The sequence below is a fragment of the Lissotriton helveticus genome, chromosome 3_2, assembly GCF_964261635.1.
Source record: "Lissotriton helveticus chromosome 3_2, aLisHel1.1, whole genome shotgun sequence".
NCBI classification, from domain to species: Eukaryota; Metazoa; Chordata; class Amphibia; order Caudata; family Salamandridae; genus Lissotriton; species Lissotriton helveticus.
Genome location: NC_136062.1, coordinates 34,753,534 through 34,779,217, shown reverse-complemented (window position 1 = coordinate 34,779,217; position 25,684 = coordinate 34,753,534). Strand labels below are relative to the sequence as shown.

Genomic DNA, 25,684 nt, shown 5'->3' with positions numbered 1-25,684 from the left:
TAGAGGTACCTGGTGGACTAGTTGGCCCCCAGGAGCCCTTAGTATAGACAAGGAATTAATTTCCCAACTTAAACTGCACCACAGGGCATGTTTGCACACATGTGAACTCAGTCCCCGCCCCGCCCCCTCCCTTCACCACTGTGCAAAAGCGCCCCGGGGCACGTTTTAAGTTGGGGAATTAAGTCCCTTTGAATCCGAGGTGTCCCGGGGGTCCAACTAGCTCACCAGGTACCTCCAGTAAGCACCACAATGCTGCATTGCAGAGAGGTGTAAAAGGGGCGTGGCCTGGAGCACCTCTCTGCAACGCAGCCCTGTGGCGCTTACTGGAGGTACCTGGTGGGCTATTTGGCCCCCAGGGACCCCCAATATTGAAGAGGAATTAATTCCCCAATTTAAACCTTCCTTTTACTTTCTTTGGGCCCTGGGGACCCCATCCCCCAGGGCCTGACCCCCAAATATACATGTTAACAATCTTTTTACGGGAAGGGGGCCGTGTGGCCTCTCTCCCATGGCCAATTCCGGGTCCCGGGGACCCCATCCCCCAGAGCATGGCCAATTAATTTAATATTTTATGGAGAGGGCTGCATAGCCCCCCCTCCTCAGGCCACTTCAAGGCCCCGGGGCCAGCCATTGTTTAAAAAATAAAAAAAGAAAATGTGTTAATGGGGCGGGGGTCCGGATGGCCCCACTCCCAGGCCACTGGTAGCCCCCGGTACCCCATCCCCTAGGGCTGGCCCTCTCCTTCCCACGGTCCCGCCGGCTCCCCGGCTCCCCGGCTCCCGCCTCCTGTGGGAGCCGGCATTGCTTTTCCACATGGAGAGTAGCTAACATGCTGCTCCCCATGTGGAAAAGCAATCTGCTTTGCTTCATTGAAGTGAGAGCAGGTTTTCCTGCTCTCGCTTCAATGAAGCAAAGCCGCACGGCCCCCGTCCTGCCATTGTAAACAGCAGTGTCCTGGGGGTGGGGACCCCAAGACACTGCAGGAGCCGGCAGACAAGGCTCTAGGAGGGGTGCTGCGCGGCCCCCCTCCCACATTTTTCAGAAGCCCCGGGGGTGGTGCTTCCTGGGGCTGGGGGGGCCTCAGAGCTCCCCCTCACCAAATGTTTTTAAGCCCCGGGGGTGGTGGTCCCCGGGGCTGGGGGGGGCCTGAGAGCCCCCCTACCCATTTTAAGCAAGCCCCGGGGGTGGCGGTCCAGTGGCTGCGGGGGGGCCCCGTGAGCCCCAGCATATATTAAATTAGAGCCCCAGGGGGTGGCAGTCCCTGGGGGGGCCTCAGAGCCCCCCAGTTAATGTTTTCAAGCCCCGGGGTGTGGCGGTCCCCGTGGCAGCGTGGGGGCCCCCAGAGCCCCCCGCATATATTAAATTAGAGCCCCGGGGGTGGCGGTCCCTGGGGCTGGGGGGGCCTCAGAGCCCCCCCAGTTAATGTTTTCAAGCCCCGGAGGGTGGCGGTCCCCAGGGCTGAGGGGCCTCAGAGCCCCCCCAGTTAATTTTTTCAAGCCTGGGGGGTGGCAGTCCCTGGGGCTGTGGGGGGCCCCGTGAGCCCCCACATATATTAAGTTAGAGCCCCAGAGGGTGGCAGTCCCCGGGGCAGTGTGGGGGGGATTGGGACACCCCCACACTATTTTTTGAAAATGTCCCCGGGATTTGGACCCCCCGGGCTAATAACCTTTAAAGCACAGGAGACCGTGCTTTGTTTTCTTTTTCAGCAGCGGAATGCGCAGATCCTACGCGCATCCTGCTGGCCTTGGGGGTCCTTGTGGGACCCCCTGAGCAGGCTTAGGGGGTTAGGGTGTGTCTACCCTGCCCCCTTTTCGCGTTTTGCTGTGTTTTTTGGGGGGTTTCTTGTGCCTACCGAGGCACAAGATGGCTGCCAACACTTCCTGATTTGGAGTGTTGACAGCCAATTAAAATACAGCTTGTGCACGGCATGGTGCGCTTAGGCTGCGCTTAGGGTACGCGGATAGGTACGGATTTACACCAAATAAGCAAAAGTGACGAGTCTGAGCCAAGGACTACATCTTTTCCAAATTTGGTGTAATTCCGTTCATCAATTCGGGCTGTAGCTGGGGCTAAAGATCCTATGGGAAATTGCATGGGGAAAATGCGTTTTGGGACCCCCCCTTTTTCTCGGCCACCGCTTGATCAATCATCGTGAAACTCTCAGGATAGGAGCAGACCAAAAGTTCTGAAAATTTTGCGAAGATTCGTCAATTGGCGCCAAAGTTATTGGGAATAGAATGTTGTTGATTTCCTATGGATAATAGGTCCTAACTATAACTACATACTGGCAACCGCATATATATATCTGGGGATTTATTTTGAAAAATATAAACAACTATAAGGCAACTTGCCAGGAGGAGCACTATAACACTACAACTTCCAACAGGCCACAGGGGTGTTAATAGAAACTGCCGGAGTAGTTATTCTCAAACAAGCCATCAGCCCATGAAGAAGTGCTCCAGAAGCACGAAACGCGTCGGGCGTGACTTTCATTTAGAGCAAGGCACCCTGCCGATTTTCACTGTTTCCTCCATTAAATTTGTGCTGATGAAACTTACCTGCTGCGAACTCTCTCGTTCCAGGCAAACTTGTCGTTTTGTATATATATATATATATATATATATATATATATATATCCACAAATACCTCCTTTGCATGAAAGAAGTGGAAGCCACAGCGGGGGAACAACTGGGCAATGCTGGGGTAGGTCGAAACCAAGTTTCCGGTTGAATTGCACAGGCGAGTCAGGAAAGGTGGACACGACCAATATCCTGATGTGCCCAATGAAGCAGAGCACCCCCTCGGGTCCCCACACCGCACCAACCTTCTGTCCGAGAGTCTGTTTGGCGAGGGCACTGATGTATATATATATATATATATATAGAGAGAGATTTATGATGCTGCACCGCTGGAAGAAGGATTGCTGGGAGTGGAGAGTTAAGGATAAGGCTATCATTGAATTTGGTTAAACCAAAGGGGATGATGAACGGAGTGTTGAACTGATATGGGCTGCTTGTTTCCAGTCCAGGGAGGACCTGGTTTGGCAGTTCGGGCTGGACTGTTCCCATGGGGCACAGGGACAAGACTGATTTGCATATGGCTGGGTTCAAACTGGAATGGCATGGTGCGCAAAAAAACGATGGATTTAGGCCCAGATCTCTGTACTGGGGTGAATGTATGACATTGTTCTGCATTCTGTCCATCAACTGTTGTTTTATCATTGAATTTAAACACAAGGTCCTCTCAGGACATTTGGCACACAGTTCAACAGTAGGATAGGAAAGCATGCCATATATTATGCACAACATTATGCTGTTCTTAAATAGTCACAAGGGTGTATGTAAGGAAATGACTCATTGTGTATGATCACTCCAAAGATTTTGGACTGTTGCTGCTGTTTTTTTAACTCTGAAAGTGCACTGAGGTCTGCTAACCAGACCTCAGTGTTAGTCTTTTCCAAGTTGAACTGGCTACCCTCAATTGGCATAAATCCACTTTGGTATAAGTCCCTAGTATATGGTACCAAGAGTATCCAGGGCATGTGAGACAGAGTGTCCCCTGGAACTGGAGCACTGGTTGTGCCACATTGAATTGGACAAAGTACAAAATGGCTCCCATTTCCTGCCACTACAACTTGGATGAGCTGTTTGAAACTGCTAGTACGATTTTGCCATTCAAACCAATAGCAAGGCCCCTACAACCCTTAACAGTATATGTAAATCTTCCTTAAGAAAGAGCTATGGAGCCCTGAGACAGGATGCTATACATTATTATGTAGGACATATGCGTTTGAGCTTTCCTAACAGCAATAATTCCAAATTGTCAAAATGTTTGCCATGTTAATTTCTATAGTGGTTTTAAACATGACTACAGCCCGAAACGCTGAACGGAATTACACTAAAAATTTGCTGTTGGTTCAGAAAGCGACCTTTTAGTGAATTGCTGCAAATCTGTTCAGTAATTTTGGAAATATTTAGGGTGATCCAAATATATAAGGTTGCGGATCTGACAGTCCCTGTGCTGAAATGTGATTGGCTGTAAATACTTCAACCAGGAGGTGTTGGCAACCATCTTGGGACTCTGCTTCGGCCTAGTCTCACAAAAAAACATAGAAATAAAAAGAGAAGGGAGCAAGGTAGGAAGTACCCTGACAACCCTAAGCCTCTTGGGTGGGGGCGTCTCACAGGGACCTCCCAGGGCAAAACTATTTTGTTTAAATTTTTAGGTGGGAGGCGCGCAGGATCGGCTGCACCGCCAAAAAGAAACAGTTATATGAAGGAGAGGTACACGAGGCCCCTCTCTTAGGACAGCCCCGGGGACTGCCACCTCCCCGGGCACTTTAAATATGTATGCGGGCAGACCCGCAGGGCCCACCCATGCCACGGGGACTTCCACCTACTGGGGCAAATTTAGTTAAGACCTCTGTGGGGGCACTAAAAAATATCAATGTGGGAGGGCCCATCCGCACAAAGGGGACCACCACCTCCATGGGGCAATTTATTTAATTGAAAGGGGCCCACGCACCCCCCCACCGGCTGCCCTGGGGAACACAATCTCCCCGGGCCTGAAATCAATTAATGTAGGTGGTTCGTCGCAGATCCACCATGTTCCTGGGGAGCACCAACTCCCCGGGGCAAAATTGTATGATAGAGGGGGGCCACGAGGCCCGCCTCATGGAAGCATTTATGGCCCTAGGGACCACCGCCCCCCAGGGCCGGCTCATGATGTTACAACCCCCACTCACCTGACCAACAGGGACCGCAGGAACGAAGAGAGTCTCCCCTCTCACCTCTGGACCAGTCCTCCACACTGATGAAGACAGTATGGGTGATTGGTCCCAAAGGGGAAAGGGAAGAGGAATACACCACCCCTGGTGTGCTGGGACATGAAGGAGAAGTATCAGGAAGGATGCCAGATAAGACGGGATCAGACGGGAGGAATACAGACAGCGTCTGCAGGGTAACCTCAGAGATGGGAGGAATGAGTGGGTGGTCTGCAAGACAAAAGGGAGGGGATAACTATAAGAGGGGAAGGAAATGATGCAAGACTATAGTTAAAGTCATTATCGGGTGTGATAAAGGTAGAAAAGAAAAAAGGCACACACACTCACCATGAACGACTCAGTGGTGATATATAGTACAATCTCATTGGGCTTCTAGTAACAGATCCAGAGTTACTAGAGAAACTGGGAAGCACTGGCTTCACCTGATGGCGCTTTTTCCAGAAGGGGTGCAAAGAAAACAAGGGTGAAAGCCAAACTTGTGTTCACATTGGAGGCAGTGCAGCCGGCTCCTGCTATGTGCCTCAAGGATAGGAGAGAGGTCCGGTGCCATCACTCACGGTCAGCGTTGATTATAGTTCTCTGTCAGCTCCTGCTGGTGTAGAAAAAGGCTTCACGGTCTGTGCTAAATCAGAAGCCAACTTGCAGCTTCTGCTTTGGGGGAAATAATATTTTGCGGCTTCTGCCGCTTTGGAAACTGGGGAGCGGCACCTTGCGCTGTAATGAAAGACTTGCGGTCTCTGCCGCTTGAAGGAAGCGTTTGGCGGCTCCTGCCGCAATGAATAGACACTCGCAGCTGTACCGCGTGAAGAAAATGTTTAGCAGCTCCAGCTGCAATGGTACTAAATGTAAATGTCCAGTATTTGTAAAGCGCGAACAATTACCCGAAGGAAGGTGTCAAGGTGCTGGTGGCCCTCTGGAAGATTAAGCGAGCTATTGCCCAGAGTCACTTGGTGCTGGGGCTGATTTGCCACCGGCCCCGGGGATCGAACCGTGAGCCCCAGGTTCCGGAGTCAGTCGCCCTGGCCGCTGCGCCACACCTTTTCCAGTCACTTCTTCTGCCGCGTGAAGAACAAAGGTGAAGCGTCTCCGGCCGCAGCAGTGAGGCACTCGTGGCTTTACCGTGAAAAGGAAATGTTTTGCAGCTCCGGCCGCTGCAATGAGGCACTCGAGGCTTTACCGTGAAAAGGAAATGTTTTGCGCCTCCGGCCGCAGCAATGAGGCACTCGCCACTTTACAGCAAAAAATAAATATTTTGCGGCTCCGGCTGCAACGATTGTGCAGTTGCGGCTTTTGCCGCGTGAAGAACAAAGGTGAAGCGGCTTCAGCCGCAGCAGTGAGGCACTTGTGGCTTTACCGCGAAAAGGAAATGTTTTGCGGCTCCGGTCGCAGCTGCTGAGCACTTGTGGCTTCTGCCGCGGGAAGAACAAAGATGGAGCAGCTCGGCCGCAACAATGAGGAAATATTTAGCGGCTCCGGCCGCAACCAAAAAGGGACTTGCGCCTCCTGCCGCGTTTGCGAAGTACTCGCAACTTTGGGACACTACTAGGAGAGTTTGTCGGTATGGAGAGGCACGCTCCAGTGCCCTCTCAGGATAGGAGATTGGAAGGGAAGCAGAGGAGAGGCATGCTCCTGCGTCCTCTCGGGATAGGAATTGCAATTCGGTTAAACCAAGCACCTGTGTCAGGTAGGGGAAGGGGAGGTTCCTAAATAGCAACCTTCCCTCACCACCTGACGTGCTGCACCCAATACCACGGGACCAGGAAGAAGAAACAGATAGTGGACAGAATAATGATGTCAGGATGTGGACGGGATATGGGAAAGTGATAACACATGCTATCTTCCAAGGTATCCACCCTCGAGGAGTAGCGATTTCTTTTGCTTGGTGGGAGCTGTCAGCAAAGCAATTGCAAACATAACTCTGCTTTCTGCAAGCTGGAGCTGTCAAAAAGATATGTGTGCAGTGAAATAGATGTAACATTACTTCCACAAGTATGGAGCTGCTCTTTCAAGCAGCTCCCTGCTTGTGGGAGCAATGCCGACTTCCCACAGGAGTCGAGAGCCAGCTTGGACCGCGGGGGCCTTGAAACTCCCCCCACAGTCCCAGGGTGCAGAGAAGAAGGAGGAAAAATAAAGGTTGAAACAAGAAGAAAGAGGCAGACCTGATCAGAAAGAGACAAGATAACAGTGAGAAATGAGCAGAATAAAGGTCAGAAACGAGCAGAAAGAAAGGCATCTGCTATTTCTAGGCCTAACTCTGGCAAAGAGGGATATCACAAAGTTATGGAAGGATGCAATACCACCTACTGTGGATACCTGGAAGAAAGAGATGGATCATTGGATGGGTATGTCAGTCGCAATATATAGGGCGGGGGCTGCCCACAAAGGCATACCAAGATTTTGCTTTGTTGGGAAGACTACAGGGGTCTTTCTCAGGTCCTCACTGTTCAATCCCTATTTGATGCTGAAATACAACAATATACTGCAAAGCCATGAGGTCCCAATATGAGGGATGGAATATATGATGTTGTAACGCTTGCTATGTGGATCATGGGAGGGGTGATGGGATTGAGTGATCATTTCTATAACTGTATAACTGAGTATGGGCAATGGATTTATGTTGCTTTATGTTGGTCCGGATATTAAGACTGAAAACTAGAAAAAGTAGAAAGAGACAGAATAAAGGTCAGCAACGAGCAGAAAGAGGCAAAATAAAGGTCAGCAATGAGCAGAAAGGGGCAAAATAGAGATCAGAAACGAGCAGAAAGGGGCAAAATAGAGATCAGAAACGAGCAGAAAGAGGCAAAACAGGGATCAGAAAAGAGCAGAATGAGGCAAACTAGATGCCAGAAATGAGCAACGAGTAGAAAGAGGCAAAATGGAGGTCAGAAAAGAGAAAGAGACAAAATAAAGGTCAGTAACCAGCAGAAAGAGGCAGGTTAAAGGTCAGAAACGAGCAGAAAAGGAAAAATAAAGGTCATCGACAAGCAGAAAAAGGCAATATACAGGCCAGCAACGAGCAGAGAGAGACAAATAAAGGTCAGAAATGACAGAAAGAGGTTAAATAAAGGTCTGCAACAAGCAGAAAGAGGCAAAATAAAAGTTAGATGTGAGCAGAAATGAACAAAGAACACTAATGCACCCACTCACAGAATAACTCATACACTCTCACACCCACTCACAGATCTACTTAGAGACTCACGTCCGACTCGCAGACCCACACAGAGACTCACACACCCACTCACAGACCCACTCAGAGACTCATGTACCATCTCACAGACCCACTCAGACATTCATGCAGTCACTCACAGACTGACACACTCATGAAGGAACTCACAAACCCACTCAGACACACTCACAGATCCACTCAGAGACTCAGGCACCCACTCACAGACCCACTCAGACACTCATACACCCATTCACACACCCAGTGAGACTCATGCACCTACTTAGAGACCAATTAAGACACTTGTGACTCAAAGACTGACACACACACAGGAAGGCACTCACAAACCCACTCAGACACTCACTCAGATACTCATGCACCCACACAGACACTCACGCACTCCCTCACAGACCACCTCAGAAAAGCATGCACTTACTCACACACTTATACAGCCACTCCCAGGTTTACTGACACACCCCCAACCACTCACACATATTGAGACACCCATGCACTACCTCACACCACTGAGGCACTCACGCACTCAGACACACACTTACTCTTAAAGGTTACAGTTAGGAAATAAAATGTAAAAACCTTAAAAATTTATTTAAAAAAACAAAGGTTAGATGGACGTTATACTTAGGCTCAGATTTCGCTCGTAAAAACCCATAGAAATTCTGCAGTTGTAGGTACCTGAGCTAAGTTAGAGCCCACACAATGCACTGCTTATGAAAGCACTTATTAAATCACACCTGACATGGTCAGTGACATCACCGATGACATCTCAGATGAGTTTACTGATGTCATAATCCACAGAACCACTCAGACACCCACCCACACCACAATAGAAGCTCTCATACATCCAGTGGCATACAACCCCTCACACACCCATTCACAGACCCATACCAGTACTCACACAACCAATCCGTCATCCATACAGCCACTCACATATCCACTCACGGATACAGCCATTCACACACCTACTAACTCACCCATACATCCACTCATGCACCCACTCACTCACCAATACAGCCACACACACATCCAGTGATACAGACATACAGACACTTGCACACATACTCACACACCCTTACAGCCACTCACAAACACACTCAATAACCCATACAGAAACTCAAACAGCCACTCACTCACTCATACAGGTACTCACACCCCCACAAACTCACCCATAAAGCCACTCACACTGCCACTTACTCACCAATACAGATACTTACATACTCACTCACATATCCACACATCAGCTGACACAGCCACTCACGCTCCCATACAACCACTCACACACCCACTCACTCTCCAATACAGTCACCCAGACAGCCACTCACTCATCCATAGAGCTGTTCACATACCCACTAAAATATCCATACAGTCACACAAACCCATACATCCACCAGACATGCACTCACACACTTACACTGTCACGCTGATAAAATATGTTAGAAATAGTATGACTAATTACCAGTTTAGAATGAATAGTATTTTAATTTATGCTTAAGCTTAGTATATATCTTTAAGTCTCAGAAACCCTTTACGAAACACACTCGCGGGATTTTATCATGAGTGATGACATTTGAAATGTTAATATGTCATGAGTGATGTCACTGACCATGTCATGAGTGACGTAATATGTTAAGACATAAACAGTGCATTGCAGGGGTGAAAGTTATAAGCAACTATAACTGCTGAACTTCTGTGGTTTTGTTCGAGTGAAATCAATGCCTAATTATAACATCCCTGTAACATTTGTTTTTTTCAGTGAATATATATTATATATTATATATGTGTGTATATATAAGTATGAGGGAATATATATATATGTACACACACACATACATATCTATACATATATATATATATATATATTCACTCAAAAAACTATACGTTTTAGGGGTGTTATAGTCAGCTGGACATTTCACTCATACAAAACTATTGAAATTGCTCCTATATAGTTAGTTGTACTAACTATATTTCGCGCACCCGCAATCCACTGCTGATGATGTCACATATTAGATCATTCATGACATGGTCAGTGACATCACTGATGACATCTCAAATGACATCATCCAGTGAATGTGGTTTGCTTCGTTATTTAAATAGCATTATATATATAGCAATTTGCATTGAAGAATGAGTGGATATATATAAATAAATATTTGGATGGAGGATTTAGTAGCAGTGTAATTGACTGTTTACTTGACCAATTTATAGTGTCTCACTAAATATAGTGGATAGTGACTAAACGGTGTGAATATCTGTATCACTTTGTCAGTTGTTGTGTAAACTGATTCTGCAGTTGGTTACTAGCTATGTGAAAGTCTATATTAGTTATTGATTAGTTAACTGAGTATTTGTATGGGAGTGTGAAAGTGTGTGTGGTTCGGTGGGGGGGTGTGTGACTGTCCAAAGATGTGTGAATAGTTGATTCAGTAGATATATGAAGTTAAAACTACATGTTCTATCAGTTTGGGTGAGTGAATCTCTTCATGGGTGTGGTGATGAGCAAATATATTTCTCAATGGTACATGTCCAACAAACTAGAAAAATAAAAGGCAGTGTATGTGTCAGTTGTTGTATATAAATAAGTATACATAAGACTCAATGATTGTGTGAGTGACTGTATGGATAACTGTGTACTTGTAATAATGATTTTATAATTCACTAAGTATGACTTACTATCTAAATGAATAGATGAAGTGATGTTTGTATAAGTGTTTTGCTAAGTAAATATGTAAGTATGATCAATTGTTTGCATAAGTGAGTAGGATGACTTCATATGTGAATAGGATGTGTGCTGTTGTTTAATGTTGAAATAGGTGTATATGTATTTTTGATAGTGTTCTATTGTTCATTGACAGCATGTATGAGTGTATCTACAGGTAAGTGATTAGATGTGTGTATACATCTATGAATCACTGAGTGGATTTTTAGATACTTGTATTGCTGTGACAATGGATCCCAATATCATACTCTGTATTTTACAAAGAGTGATGAAAGATTTTAATAGTGTATGAAAAGGTGTATGTGATTGTCACGTGGATGATGTCATCAGTGATGTCATCAATGATGTCATTTGAGATGTCATCAGTGATGTCACTGACCATGTCATGAATGATCTAATATGTGACATTATCAGCAGTGGATTGCGGGTGCGCGAAATATAGTTAGTACAACTAACTATATAGGAGCAATTTCAATGGTTTTGTATGAGTGAAATGTCCAGCTAACTATAACACCCCTAAAACTTATAGTTTTTTGAGTGAATTTCAAAGGTTTTTTAAAAGCTAATTCCTAACTATATAAGGCCTGAAACCTATTGTTTTTTCAGTGAATTTCAAAGGTTTTTTAAATGCTAATTCCTAACTATATAAGGCCTGAAACCTATGTTTTTTCAGTGAATTTGCAAGGTTTTTTAAATGCTAATTGCTAACTATATAAGGCCTGAAACCTATGTTTTTTTCAGTGAATTTGCAAGGTTTTTTCAAATGCTAGTTCCTAACTATATAAGGCCTGAAACCTATGTTTTTTAAGTGAATTTGCAAGGTTTTTTAAATGCTAATTCCTAACTATATAAGGCCTGAAACCTATGGTTTTTTCATTGAATTTCGAAGGTTTTTTAAACGACATTTTTTAAATGTATTAATTGTTAAAAAAAATTTATACTGATTTACTACATTTTTGCAGGCAGGTGTTCAACACTCTGCAGCGCAACCCCTGGCGCGTTTGCAGACAAACGGGAACCAGTCCTAGAGATTGAAAAAACCAAGTGACAGGCGGGGTTGAGATCAAAAACAAGCCTGCCTGTCAACGAAAGCCTGTGGTGTAATGTTAAATAGGGTTGCAAGGCTAGGATACAGAGTGGTGGTATGATTTACATCCTAGCGGCACCCTTTGTTGTAGCCACAGGGTGGTATTGTCATATACTTGGTTTTTTCAATCTCTAGGACTGGTTCCCGTTTGTTCGCTTATGGATTAATCTCTGCACTGTATATAATTGCAATTTATTTGAATTATTATACATTTGTGATTGTCTTTTGGTGTGTCTAACCAATCTTTTGTTTGATTCTTTGTTGTAAATTTGTAAATGTGTGCATTTGTAGATACTGTATATATGAACCTTTTGAATTGACAGGGGTTTTGTTTGTGCTTGTGTTTCAAAAAATTGCTGATAAATGTAAAAAAGAAAAATAAACTTGTTTGGAAAATTAAATCCAGTGGTCACACGGTACAGATTGACTGTGTGTCTGGTGAATTGTTTCACGAATAATCCTGTCCAGCCACCCTGTTCTGTTTTTCCTATTGTTGAGATCCGGGTTGGTCAGATGTAGGATCCAATACCTTTACTGTTTCACAATTTCTCCAAAATGGCAGATGAAATAAGAAGAGTACCAGGTTTGGTGCAGCAATGAAATTAAATCTGACTACTGAAGATTAACATTTTCTATGTTTCTGGTTTGGAATTATAGCAGTTTAATATATATATAGACCATAAACTCCAAAACTGTGGTACAGCAACTAATAGGTCTTGAATTCAAGACCGATTCAAGGAGTGAAGGCTAGCCTTGGGGGAAACATAGGGGTAATTTTGGCTTCTTGAGAATTTAAGTACGATCACGTAGCCACCCCCAATTATCAACATTTGCCAGCCCTTCCCCTTGTTGTTTGTAGATGTACCTGTCCAATTTCTAGTAGGTTTGCCTCTTTAGTTTTAAGCCCATCTTGACATTACACTTTTTGGAATCAAACGCTTTACCTTTCTTGACACTAGAATAGACATTGTGAGCTTAATCACCGATCAGGTTTTTACCCATAGAGTACTGCACCGGGCAAGATTAATCTTCCTTTCGGGGATATTTTTGTTTTCTGATATTTACTCCCTTCTTAACTATTTGTAATGCCAGGCAAGTGGGATATTTCCTTCATTTTATGACTCTTGATTGGAATAAGAAAATCAAAACATAAATCAAAGACGCAGAAGACTATTCTTTCATTCTGGACCTTTTTGTTTTGAGATACTTGCTCTCTTTTTAATTCCTCTTAATCCCTAGCAATTGGGTTTTCTTCCATCCCTCCCTAGTTTTGACAGACTGCTCATCTAAATCATGTTAAAAATTAATTAATTCAATAGTTATGAGGATTCATTTTCAGAGCTTTCCGTAAGCACACACGTTTTTACATTTTGTGTTTCCTTACCTAATTCTTTCTAGTGAGAGAAATGTCAGGTACCACAATGTGACCACATGGTTCACAATAGCAAGTCTAGACTGCGACAGTTATAACTGTGATGGCGTCGCAGTAGGAACATATTTGATTAAATTAGATTTAACATTGTTAAATCCAGTAAAAAGGTTTGCGACAAGACGTGGTAACTATGGTTCCCATATATGCTAGTCAGCAGGTTAAAACCAAATTCATGGCCTCCATTGAAGATTGAGATATTTCCCCACATACGCAACCCAAAAAAATGGCTTAGGTCCTGTATAAAGATGATACCACCTTCTTAAGGTATCGTCTGGCATGAATTGTCTTCCTTCCTCCTCGGATGTCACCACTGAGTTCTTCATCAAGAATAAATTATGTTTTCTCAAAGAAAAGTGTTTGGTGAATTGAGTCCTGCCTCTCTTTTTTATGCCAGAGGCAAAGACACGTTTTATCCTGTTTTCATGATTTAGTTTTTATTGTGTTCCTGTTAACTGATGCTTTTAATATTAAACTAACTGCTACACATTGAATGAGGTTGTTTTGTACAATAAAATAATAAGTCACTTGAAATATATAGGTGCTAACTCAATGAAACTGTTCTCTCATGTATTGCCTAGAGACATTTCTTTCAGATGGTAGGATATAGATGGGGATGAGATGAAAGAATCTTAGGTTGTATTGAAACTGGCATATTATGTATGACAGCAGCGAAGTCACATGAAAGCTTGTTTTTATATTGACTTACCATCATATCCCTTTCAATCTCTTCATACACTGCAGAAAGTGCTTCGTCTCTGTTGTTTAAAGCAGTGCTCGCTTTCTTATGCCTTTTCAACCATCCCTTAAAATAGTCTTCCTCTAGGTTTCTATATGCAAGGACCAATGTTCGAAGGCCTTCTCCTGCAAACTCCTAGGAGACCAACATGAAAGATGAAAAAGTGACATTGTGCAATTCTGTATTTCTCAGTCATGTTGCATGGATTAGGGATTAGGTTTAGCAAGAAACACATCAAATACAAATCAGTGAGCGATGAGCCATTCAGCCAGGTCAGTAAAGGACTGTATAGTAAGTGACTACAAATATACTTAAGACACAGTTGAGATTTATTGTTTACATGTAGGTACTGCGCAGCAGTGTAAACAATCCAGCAACTCAAGTGTCAAACAAGGGCATTCCAACAAGGAATGGTACCGCACAAAGGTTCTACAAGTTCTTCTGGGTGATTGGAACATCTACCCAGCCATCACCATTACATTATCTCTTCCCTCTTATTTATAAAAAATAAAGATATAAGCAACATATGAAGAATAAAGGAAAACAAGAAGACTATTTAAAAATAAATAAAAAAATTAAAACTTATACTAGAGAATTGTGTAACAATGAAAACAAATGAGTCCTTATAGGCACGACTCACTAATTATGACAGGATGTAGATACAATAAAATTTGAGCAAGTTAATACAGAAGACAAGCAAGGAGAACCATGAAACAGCAAAATCTTATTGGAACATCACAATGTTGCTTACTCCTTTGAGGCCCAACAAGAACCTCCTCATTACTATTACTCTCATTGGTTTTGGACGCCAAACCAACACTGACATTCTCTGTACTCTCACCACAACCTACCATGCTACTTTCTTCTTCATATACCTGGTGATTTTTCAATTTCACCACCCTGGTGATGTTCAGCCAATTCTTGTTGTTCACCCTTATAGCGTTACCACAAATTTTGTCTACAACCAAAGGTTCAAAATACTTCATACAACCCTTCTTACTGTGAGTTGGAATTTTATTCCGCATTACATCTCCGACTGATTTGTTGAAAAACCACCCTTTTTCTTGTGTCAAAATATTCCTTTTGTTGTTCTTGAGCTTTACCAACATTAAACCTTGAAAAATCCTCAACACCTTCCATGACATTTATCTTCACCCACCTGGACATCCAACTCGGACATCTTTTTGTAGAAAGCTTCCTGCCTCTTAACAACTCAAAAGGTGACACTTTGGTAGAAGATTGCAGAGTAGTGCTGCAAAAACCAGAGCATAGGATGCCCCGCTTTCTGCACCAGAGACTTGCTGGCATTAGCCCAGTGCACACAATTGTTCAACACCATGGTCATGCATTCCAGAAGCCCATTGGTTTGTGGATGATATCACCAACTCTTGGAATGCTCAATTCCTCCATGTTGCAGGAATATTTGAAATTGACTTGGAGTGGCTTGGAGAGCAGGGGAGATGGCGGCGTGAGCTTTTAGCTCCGACTTGACGGGACATATATCTGAATATTCCATTGTCCTGCAGCAACCTGGGATACTTAATCCGGCATGCAGAGAGCACATTAAGGCTCCTCAATACCTCCATGAACCTAGAAACTCAATCGGGCATTAGAAGTAGGAATACGGCGTTCTGCTGTTATCGGGCCGGAGAACGCAGAGAATAAGGCGCGCACACAAACGGAACAAGGATTACCAGCGCCTATGAACCCCATCCTCATCCTCGACCACCAAGCGCCGCATCACTGGGAGGGAAGCCTAGAGGACTGGCAGTGTTTTTGGAGAGCAGAAGAGCCGTCACTTTGCTAGCGATATACGGAAGGTGATTGCAGCCTTACAACCCTCACCCTTCATACAGCACAACCTTAAGCTCACCTAGATGACAGCTACGGGCTCCTCCATCCACCCAACATAGAGCGATCGGCATCTCCACACACCAAGCTTCACTTCTTCCTATGTCGAGCTGTGATGTGGTAGGCAATCGCGCACTCAGCCGAGACAGACTGCGCGGAGCCGCGTGAATGAGCGGAGGGGTCACGGAGCAGTCAGCTCATTTTGATCTGTGCCTGATGAAGGCACTTCCGGCCATCCAACAAGAGTAAAGCTAGGCAAGTGGTAGATTGTAGAATAATTACCGTGCAGCAACGGCAGAGTCAGCGCAGAGTCAGCGCCATTACGCTTCCTGCCACATGGCCTGTCGGGGAAATTTTGTGATACATCAGCCTTTCCAAAAGAATAAATAGGGCTCACCGGCACATGGCTACAGAGAAGACAGCATACAGTAAGCATCAACTTACATAACCCTATTAGAGAAGAGACACTAATGTTTGACATGTGCCTGACCTTAAAATGGAGACCTGTCTAAAGTTAATATGAAGATACCCTACAAACTAGCCTTATAAAAAAAAGCCTCTAAACAACTATACTGGCAGAGGGGTGGATGTTGCACATAAAATGCTGTGCTTTCTGAAACTGTGTTTTATATAACTAGAACTGGGATCTTTGCTGTAGATCTGAATGAGCTTTGTGCCTGACTCTAAGATGGCCGCTGCCGAATAAGTTGCTCTGTATTACCACATCCCTGTTTTTAAGATCTACAGATCTACAGAGCTAATCGTTCACAACCTCGGCAACTGCTCCAACAACAAGTAATAAGGCTCTAAGTCTCAACTTCTATCACTACAGTGCAATGATATCGTATCAGTAAGACGGTCTGTCAGTATATCGATTGTACATTAGAACTCCAGAGCCGGCAAAACTCTGAGTTACGGTACTCGTGATAAGCTGCCCACTGGCAGTCTTTACTCAACATTGAACTAATCTCAGTAAGGGTGCAAGCAATACAACCGATTACATACTGATCCACACAGCGCATGAAAAACATAACCACAAAGAGCTACACTAAGCTCAAAATGGCAGAGAAATATTCAAAATCTAACCTGAAAAGTATTAAAGCAGATCCACCGAGCCCGTACTCACCAATCAAATCTAAACAGGACATAAACTCAACAATGGAGACTATCCTGATGAAATTAGGTGAAGTACATGAGCTAGCTAAATCGACCAAAGAAAATACTGACGCTATGCAAGTAGAAATCTCAGCTATACGCAAAGATATAAGAGACGCTAACAGCAGAATTACAGAGGCTGAAAATAGAGTCGGTCAACTCGAAGACACAATGATCCCTACAAAAATGTCAGTGTCAAACCTAGGTCTAATTGCTGGGTCATTTTCCAAACAGATGGCGGAGTTAGAAGACAGAAATAGGAATGGTAATCTCCGTATTTTTGGAATCCCTGAGGGAAGTAAGGATGAGGACGGGTCATGCATCGCATTCTTAGAAAGATGGTTACCACAAACGACGAAGTTACCTGTTGACAAGCCTTTGGAGTTCGAGAGAGCACATAGAGTTCCTACAAGGAAACATCCTATCCAAACACAATCCAGGCCGATTGTCTGCAAACAGCTGCGATACCAACATGTCGAGCAAATACTTGCATACATGAGGAAACAAAATCACCTGCTCGGGAACAAAAACAAGATTTTCATTTCCCAAGACTACTCAAAGGCCACAGTCGACGCAAGGAAAAGCTTTTTAGCTCTTCGATCAAGAATGAGAGAACTGGGCGTCCAACACTCATTTGCAGGTCCAGCAAGATACAGGGTGGTTGCCCATGGTTCTCCTCATCTTTTCAATGATGGTGCAGCCCTGAACATTTTTTTGGATAGCTTCGAAGAATGCACGATGGATACTTATACACCTAAAGATCCTACCGCGAAGGAGCAACACTGACTCCGACATATGACCTATGGTTGGATAAATCACTGTTGTCCTTTGTCTACTCTACACATACCATAACAGCAACCAATAGAATAGCATATGTTTTATGATATTATACATGATATATGTTATGTATTTGTAGACTATGCAAGATAATAGCATAGATATAAAATAGCATAGATACATCACATTATAGATATAGCATAGATACATAATAGGCTAATATATATACCATATACAATGTGGTATAGTGCATTATAGAAGCATGCTGTGGTAGTATCATGCTAAGACAATGAGACATACACCTCAAGGACCTTCCACCAGACCCTTTGGGAAGAAATACACCAGGTTTGGATTTAGTAGAGTATTACAGTAAAGCAGAGCGGTAGAGCTGAGCGGAAACACTACAGTATAGCCTAGTTGAGTTTCAGATTTCTGATTGCTAATTAAATTGTGACTACGTTATATGTAAGTTATATGTATTCCGCGTTTGTAATACATATGTTAAGGTTGGACATACAAATCAGAAGCAACATTTATGTCCCGGAGAGGGAGTCATCCTTTATAGTTGGCGTCATGTCCAGTGTTCCTAGAGGGGGGTGGTGGGGAGTAATAGAGGGATGGGGTGGGGTTTAGCATTGTTCTACTAAGTTTGTTAACTTTAGGTTCCTTTTCATCATTTAATTCTCCAGTTATTTTTTCTTTCATTGTATACCGTTTCCTTTCGGCTTCTGCTTTTTCTCCTTCTTTCCCTTTCTCCTCTCCTTCTTTCCCAGTCTTTCTTGTCTCTACACTAGCTTGCTCGGCGGCCAGGGAGGTACTTACACCCTACAGGCTCGAGGATCAAAAATCTGCAAAGATACCTATCAGGTACATATGATTGTATCTTTGTCTATGCCAAGAATATTCCAAATGATGATCTAAACAAGGAAAAAATGTTATTCAATAATGACTTCATCAAATCAATCCAGCACACTCCACAGATAATCAAGGGAGATTGATTATCTCTAAATCACAAAAGGAAAATGATGAATTTTTTGTAACCAATATTTACGCCCCCACGACTGATGACACAGACTTTTGGAAGGACCTAAAAGACAATATTAACTGATTCCAGACTCATAAATGTCAGTTATAGCAGGCAATTTTAACCTCCCTCTAGATCCAAACACAGATAGGAGCTCATCCTGCAAATTCAAACCAAACAAATCACACAAAGCCCTAAAGCATCTCTGCAATAGGTTTAACATGTTAGATGTGTGAAGGCTTCAGAATCTAACTGAGAGGGAATACACATTTTACTCCTTTCCTCATAATTTATACTCCCGTATAGATTATTTTTTAATTTCCAGGAATGCGCTTAACAGGATTGACCAATCTACGATTGAACTAAGAACTGTATCAGACTACTCGTGCATCACACTAACACTTACAGACACTTCCACCCCCTCAAGAAACCTCTTTGGAGGTTTAATGATGAGGTGCTAGACTCTCCTGAAAATAAGAAAGTAATTGCGGAGCAGATTAAAAATTATTTACTAGATAATAAAGAGAACAAAACCTTTCATCTTAAAAGATGGGAAGCCCTAAAAACTACCATTAGAGGGGTAATTATCAAAATGAAATCTAACATGAATAAGAATGTTATGTTATGTTATGTTACTATGTTTTTGTATAGCGCAAATCACCACTGGTCTCTAAGTGCTTTCACAGAAAAAGTACACAACATGCTACAACCGGAGAACCACCAGCAATCATACAGATAGTTGGAGTATTGATGTTATCTTTTTAAACAGGAGGGTCTTTAACTCCTTTCTGAAATATAGTAACGCTGGCTCCCCTTGCGGAAGGAGGACCGACAAATCTCTACCACCCTTAGATTTAAGATTAAATCTTAGTGGAGTTAGTTTACATGCTTTTCCGGAGCGCAAGGCTCTGCCTGGGGTATACTTCCTCAGGCGGTCTTTAATATAATTAGGGGCTTCTCCATATATGGCTTTATGGGCTATACAGAGACACTTGAACTGCACTCGATGTTCAATGGGAATGCGAACTCGCAGCTAACCTCCTTAGAACAAGATATCGCCCAACTAGAAAAAACACACATCCTTAACAACGACCCAAATACGCTTACAGAAATCCTAAATAAAAAATACGAATACAACAAGATAATTAGTACGAGAGCGGGAATTTGCATAAACAGACAAAAAAGTCGTCGGCTCTGTGAAGCGAATAAAGCCGGGAGGACTTTAGCCTCTTATTTAAAATTTAAAAGCCAGAGATACACAATAAATGCTATCAAAGACGATAAAGGTAGTACACATATTAATGCCGACAAAATTGCTGATACTTTTAAGACATTTTACCAAAAGCTGTATGATTCAAACCCAAAAATTATCCAACAGAAAATGTAGAAACATTTAAATAAAGCATCACTTGAATCTTTAAGTGATGAAGATGGTCCAATCATTATAGCTGAATTGGAGAATGCATTAATAAGTTAAAAATAGGCAAAGCTCCAGGCACAGGTGGGTTTAACGCATCATTCTATAAAGAATTTGGTGATCTCCTGAAACATCCTCTGCTACTCCTCTTTCATCAGTTTGCCTCAACGGGACAAGTAACTGAGGCAATAATCACCGTTATTCCAAAAGAAGGAAAAGACACCCTATTGACTAAGAGCTACAGATCGATTTCGCTCATAAACCTGGACTGCAAACTATATGCCATGATATTATCGTACAGAATACAAAAGTACATATCCAAACTCATACGCTCCTCCCAAACGGGCTTCCTAAAACAAAGATTGTCTAGCGACAATACTCAAATTTTCTGCCATGCCATCGAAAAGGCGAAATTAATCAACACTCCAACTGTGGCCATAATGTTGGATGCAGAAAAGGCATTCGATAAAGTAGATAGGACATTTTTGCAATTGGCACTCAAGAAATTCAATCTTGGGGATAATCTGGTCCAAATGATCATGGCTCTGTACCATAACCCCAAAGCTAGAGTGAGAGCAGGAGGTGCTCTCTCCTCTTCCTTCCCACTAAAGCAAGGAACTAGACAAGGATGCCCACTGTCTCCTTCTCTGTTCCTGTTAGCTATTGAGCCCTTCCTCCAGCATCTGAGGAGTAACCAAAATTTACCAGGCATAGACTTTAGTAAATCTAATCTTAAGGTAGCAGCCTATGCTGATGATGTACTAGTGGTCACCAAAGAAGCTGACACGGCAATCCCAGCCCTCATGGAAGCAATTCAAGAGTACACAGAGGTATCGGGCTACACCCTTAATAAAGATAAAACAGAAGTAAAACTACTTAACACGGACGGGTCAAGACATGTTTTGGGGGACTCAGGACTGCCATGGCAGACAGGAACGATCAAATATCTTGGCATTGAATTCTGATTCCAACGCTAGAGATAAAAAAAAATAGCATCATTAAAAAAATCATAGAATTCTTAGATGGATGGTCGCCAAAATTCTTAACTTGGTGGGGGAAAATAGAAACAGTTAAAATGATGATAACACCGCTCATAAATTATCTTATTAGTATGATACTCATGACTTTATCAGATAAGTTCCGCAAGAAGATAGACAAAACCATCAGTATATTTTTCTAGCAAGAATTAGCATGGAGAAGCTAAAACTTGACAAAACAAAAGGTGATGTTGGTCTTCCCAATTTTAGGATTTACCAAACAGCCTACCTTTGTAAACAGGGGACGTTGTGGTTCAAGGATAATTTTGAATACAGACCCCCGTGGCTAGATGCAGAACTTAATTTGTTCAATGAGATCCAGCTTCAGGTTGTAATGACTATGCAGGTCTCAATGTTAGAACACTCAAAATATATCATTCTCAACACGAAGAAAGCTCTGCCCTGTCTTGACTCTATATCTACTACAAAAATAGGTGCCTCACACACAATGGCAATTTGGCATAATCCCTCAATAAGAATAGACTGGAAAACAATCCACTGGAAGGAATGGTCTAGGAAAGGCATTCATTTTATCAAAGATCTTTACGAAAACACTCTACCAATCCCATTTTATGCTCTCAAAAAGGATAGAGGGTTAACGGATCTTGATTTTGACAAATTCCTTAAACTCAAGGTACAGATTTCTAAACTTAATACAAATCCATTACCCTCCCTTCCAAACTGAATATCTTGAGTAACACCACAGACACGGTTTGGAAATTATACAAAGCCCTGTTGCCTGAGCCTCGTAAGTCCCATAAGTCAGTTGAGGTGAAATGGGAGTCTGAACAGAATAGCAAAGCAATTAAACCAGACTGGGAACTAATCCATATGATGCCATTTAGACACAATATTTCCCCTACACTATTTCAAACAAAATACATGATAATAAATAGGAGCTATTGGACACCTGCTAGACTACACAAACTTAAACATATACAGTCTACACAATGCTACAACTGTAACTCCTATACAGGCGATTTACCACACATGCTCCTCTTCTGTCCACTATTACAGACTTTCCGGAATAAGGTCCTTAATCATATATCCCTAACACTCAATATTTCCCAGGTGAAAGATGTTTCGTATATCTTATTTGGTTTCCAGGATCCAGATCTGGAGGGAGATCAGGACCGCTTTCTGCTTGATCTAATGTTGACCTTGGCATGTAAAATAGTTTTGTGTAACTGGAAATGTTTTAACAAAATCTCAAACAAAATTTGGCAGGAGTGGCTTACCTTCTTGAGAGGTGAGGATAACATCGCTCTACAAATTTCACCTTGGAACCCAAAACATAGGAGGATATGGAAGTCTCTGGATAAGGCAACCATGGTGTTTAAAGCCTCATGAGTGCAATAGAAAGAACTAACAGGTATCACCAGCAATCTGCGTAAAGCCCAATGTGGTGTGGGTGACGCTTGGTCCGGAGTTAGTGTGCCTTTCCTCTACCTCTCTATTTCCTACTTATTTATTTATTTAGTTGCCTTCTTAAGTGGTGTAATTTACATTACGTTATATTATAGCACATTACTCTAGTAGATTTTGAGGAGTTAGGTTATATATTGGATTGAATAGAATCTAGCGGCATAGGCCCACAACTGTACGGGAAGATGTATGGTCTCAGAGGGTTTTTATTCAGGGTCTCCAATCACCGAATAGGCTGTAATAGCATGTGTTTAATGTAAATTTAAAAATGCGATCGCAACAATGAAGCAATATCCTCTCATTTAACGACGAGAAGAATGCTATACATTTTTATTTTGTTGTATTGTATTTCTGTTTGTTTTGGCAAATTCAATAAAAATTTACTGAACTAAACAAGAAATTCTGCACTGAAAAATTGTACACCATTATTTAATACAATGCACGTTGGGAACCACACTCCTAAAATAATGTCCTTAAGAAAATCAATAAATTTTTTTGAAGAAGGATCTTCAATGAAACAAGCCTCTGGCCACTTGGAGTAGTAGTCTATGATCACCACCACAAATATGGACGGAACAGGCAAAGAGTTAAAAGGTCCAACCAAATCAATACCAACTTTCTACCATGGTCTACTAGATAATCTACGAGTTGCATGGGCAAACCACACACTTTTCAACCAACTCATCGACTTCTTTGTCCATGTGTGGCCACCAAAACACCTCTCTCACTCTCCATTTGGTAAATGTTTCCCTAAAGGTCCCTCATGTGCACCACTCATTTAATTTTTCGAACTTTCAAGGGTTATTACTCTTTCTCCACACATTAATATACGGAAAGTTCTTGGCATCATTTCACATACGTATGAAACTGAAATGTTTCATTCTTCTCCTTTGGCGAGCCTTGACATACTTCATGACTCTCCAAGAACCAGATCACTGGCCAGTTCTCTCTTCCACTCCATTTCACTCACAGCACACGTTCTCAACATCGATAGACGCAATAAAGCAATCCTCCTAGTTTTCCTCTTCCAGTGAATCAGAATCAGCAACGGGAAACCTCGAGAGGAAATCTGCCCTGCCATTCTTATTTCCAGACAGATACACCACCTCAAAATTGTCCTGCAAAACCTCAGCAGGCAACCTGGCAATTCTTGGTATGTGTACCTTAATCTTCTCACCAGAAAGTATAGAGATCGATGACCTATGGTCCGTGCGCAGAACGATATGGTTTTCCCAGATGTAAGGATGGAATTTCCTGATGGCCCACCAACAAGCTAGCAGTTCTTTCTCCATGACTGAAAAATTAGTCTCTACTTCCCTCAATACCCTAGAAGCATAACCTAATGTGTTTTCTGTACCTTCACTGTCTTGAGTGAGAATTGCTCCCAACCCAAATCAACAGTGATCGTATATTTTTTCCTTGAGTCAAAAGACTTAAGAATCCTTGCGCCAATCAACTTAGACTTGATCCACTCAAACACTTCCTGACAACTCATGTCCCACTGAAATGTAAATATTTTTTCAACATATTGGTGAGTGGTATCCACAATAGTCTTGACTAATCCCACTCTTCAACAACATTTTGTGATACCATATGCCTCAAGTACCCAACTTTGTTCTTTAGGAACAGACATTTCTCACTTTTCAAAACAACCCCCCTTCTCCTGCATAATCTTCAACACCTTGATGAGTGTACTGTCAAGACTTTCCTTAGTCTCGCCAAAACTCAAAACGTCATCTTGAAAAACGGCGACCTCCTTGACATATTTCAACTTCTGACCCATGATTCTCTGTAATCCTGCAACAGCTGATGCCAAACCACATGGCATTCTACAATACTTGTATGAACCGACTGGTGACACAAATTCCGGATATGGCAGACAGTGGCAGAGTCTGCTAGGACCCGCTTGCCGCATTATTATCTGCAGGAAAGCTCGATATTGCGCTAATCGTTTTAAAGCATTTTTAAGGATTGCTTGTGTACTGCACCACTTTGTTTTATTGTCACTCACTGCTTTACTCTCCTTCCGCCCCCGTCCGTCATGGCTTCCAGTGCCGATTGCACGGAGGGCAGAGAAGGCAGGAGGAGTGCTTCTGGCCTCCACACTCTGGGCTAATCCGCGGTCTAGTTGGAGGTGGGAGGGGTCCATAAAAGAGCATGGGGGAAAGGATGCGCAGCGGATGCCACAGTGGGCGCGCGCGCCTAAGGCTAGCTCGTCTGCGCCCGTCCACGCCTGGATGACGCCAGATGCCAGACCCTCTGATGATTTTGAAAGAGGAGTGCTGACTTATTCCAGAGAGCCCCTGCTGTCCCTTGGATCACAGCCCAACCCTCGCTGCTTGCACCTGGGAGAGGGAATGGAGGGGTCTTTCTGCTGCCACAATTGTGGCTTTGATGCCTGCCCCTACTATTCCCCCCTCCCCCTGTTCCGGTAATACCCACCCTAAAAATCCTCCTACTTAACGCCCGCTCCTTGATAAGACACTATATGGAAATGTATGATCTTATTGAAGATGAGGCTCCTGATGTGCTGTTTATCACAGAGTCTTGGCTAACCGATGACACGGTGGCTGAGCCCGGCCTTGCTCTTCCTCCTATTGTTGCTCATTTTCTGGAAAAGAAACATAGGGAATGTGACTTTAGATGGTTCATTCTGGAGAGGGTTAAGATAGGAAAAAGAGGTGGTAATATTGCTAATGTTCGCAAACATAGAGAACAGTGGTACATTTCCTACCTTAACACAGTGAGAAATGGACTTAACTCACGAGAAGAGTGGGAACGCATCATTGGTGGGAATTAGGTGGTTTGTTGGCGAACTAAGATTTGACTGTTAAGATACGTGTCTAAAAACGTAGGAGTATCTCACGTATTAACAAATATTGGTTCTATCTATTATGCTGAGCATGATCGAAAATACTCTGTATAAAAATGTTTTCACCCTGCATGACCCTTTAATAAACTAATTCTTATGAATTAGAATTTTCGTATCTACCTGCATATTTATATCTTCCCAAATGTCATATGGAAGAGAAATGTGATGGCTATAACATGTCCCTATAGGTT

The 25,684-nt window shown here is 43.0% G+C and overlaps 1 protein-coding gene across 6 annotated transcripts in view; it reads right to left on the bottom strand.

The window, feature by feature from the left end:
* ATP8B4 (ATPase phospholipid transporting 8B4 (putative)) overlaps positions 1–25,684 on the bottom strand; it is a 4,589,528-nt gene that overhangs the window by 2,153,740 nt on the left and 2,410,104 nt on the right. For all 6 annotated transcript variants that reach the window (XR_013609828.1, XR_013609825.1, XR_013609826.1 and 3 more), the window contains one exon: positions 13,906–14,070. Coding sequence is in view for 2 of the 6 variants with exons in the window: in XM_078684774.1 (XP_078540900.1) it covers positions 13,906–14,070 (165 nt within the window). In the remaining 4 variants the exon portion in view is untranslated. The remainder of the gene's footprint in view (positions 1–13,905; positions 14,071–25,684) is intronic.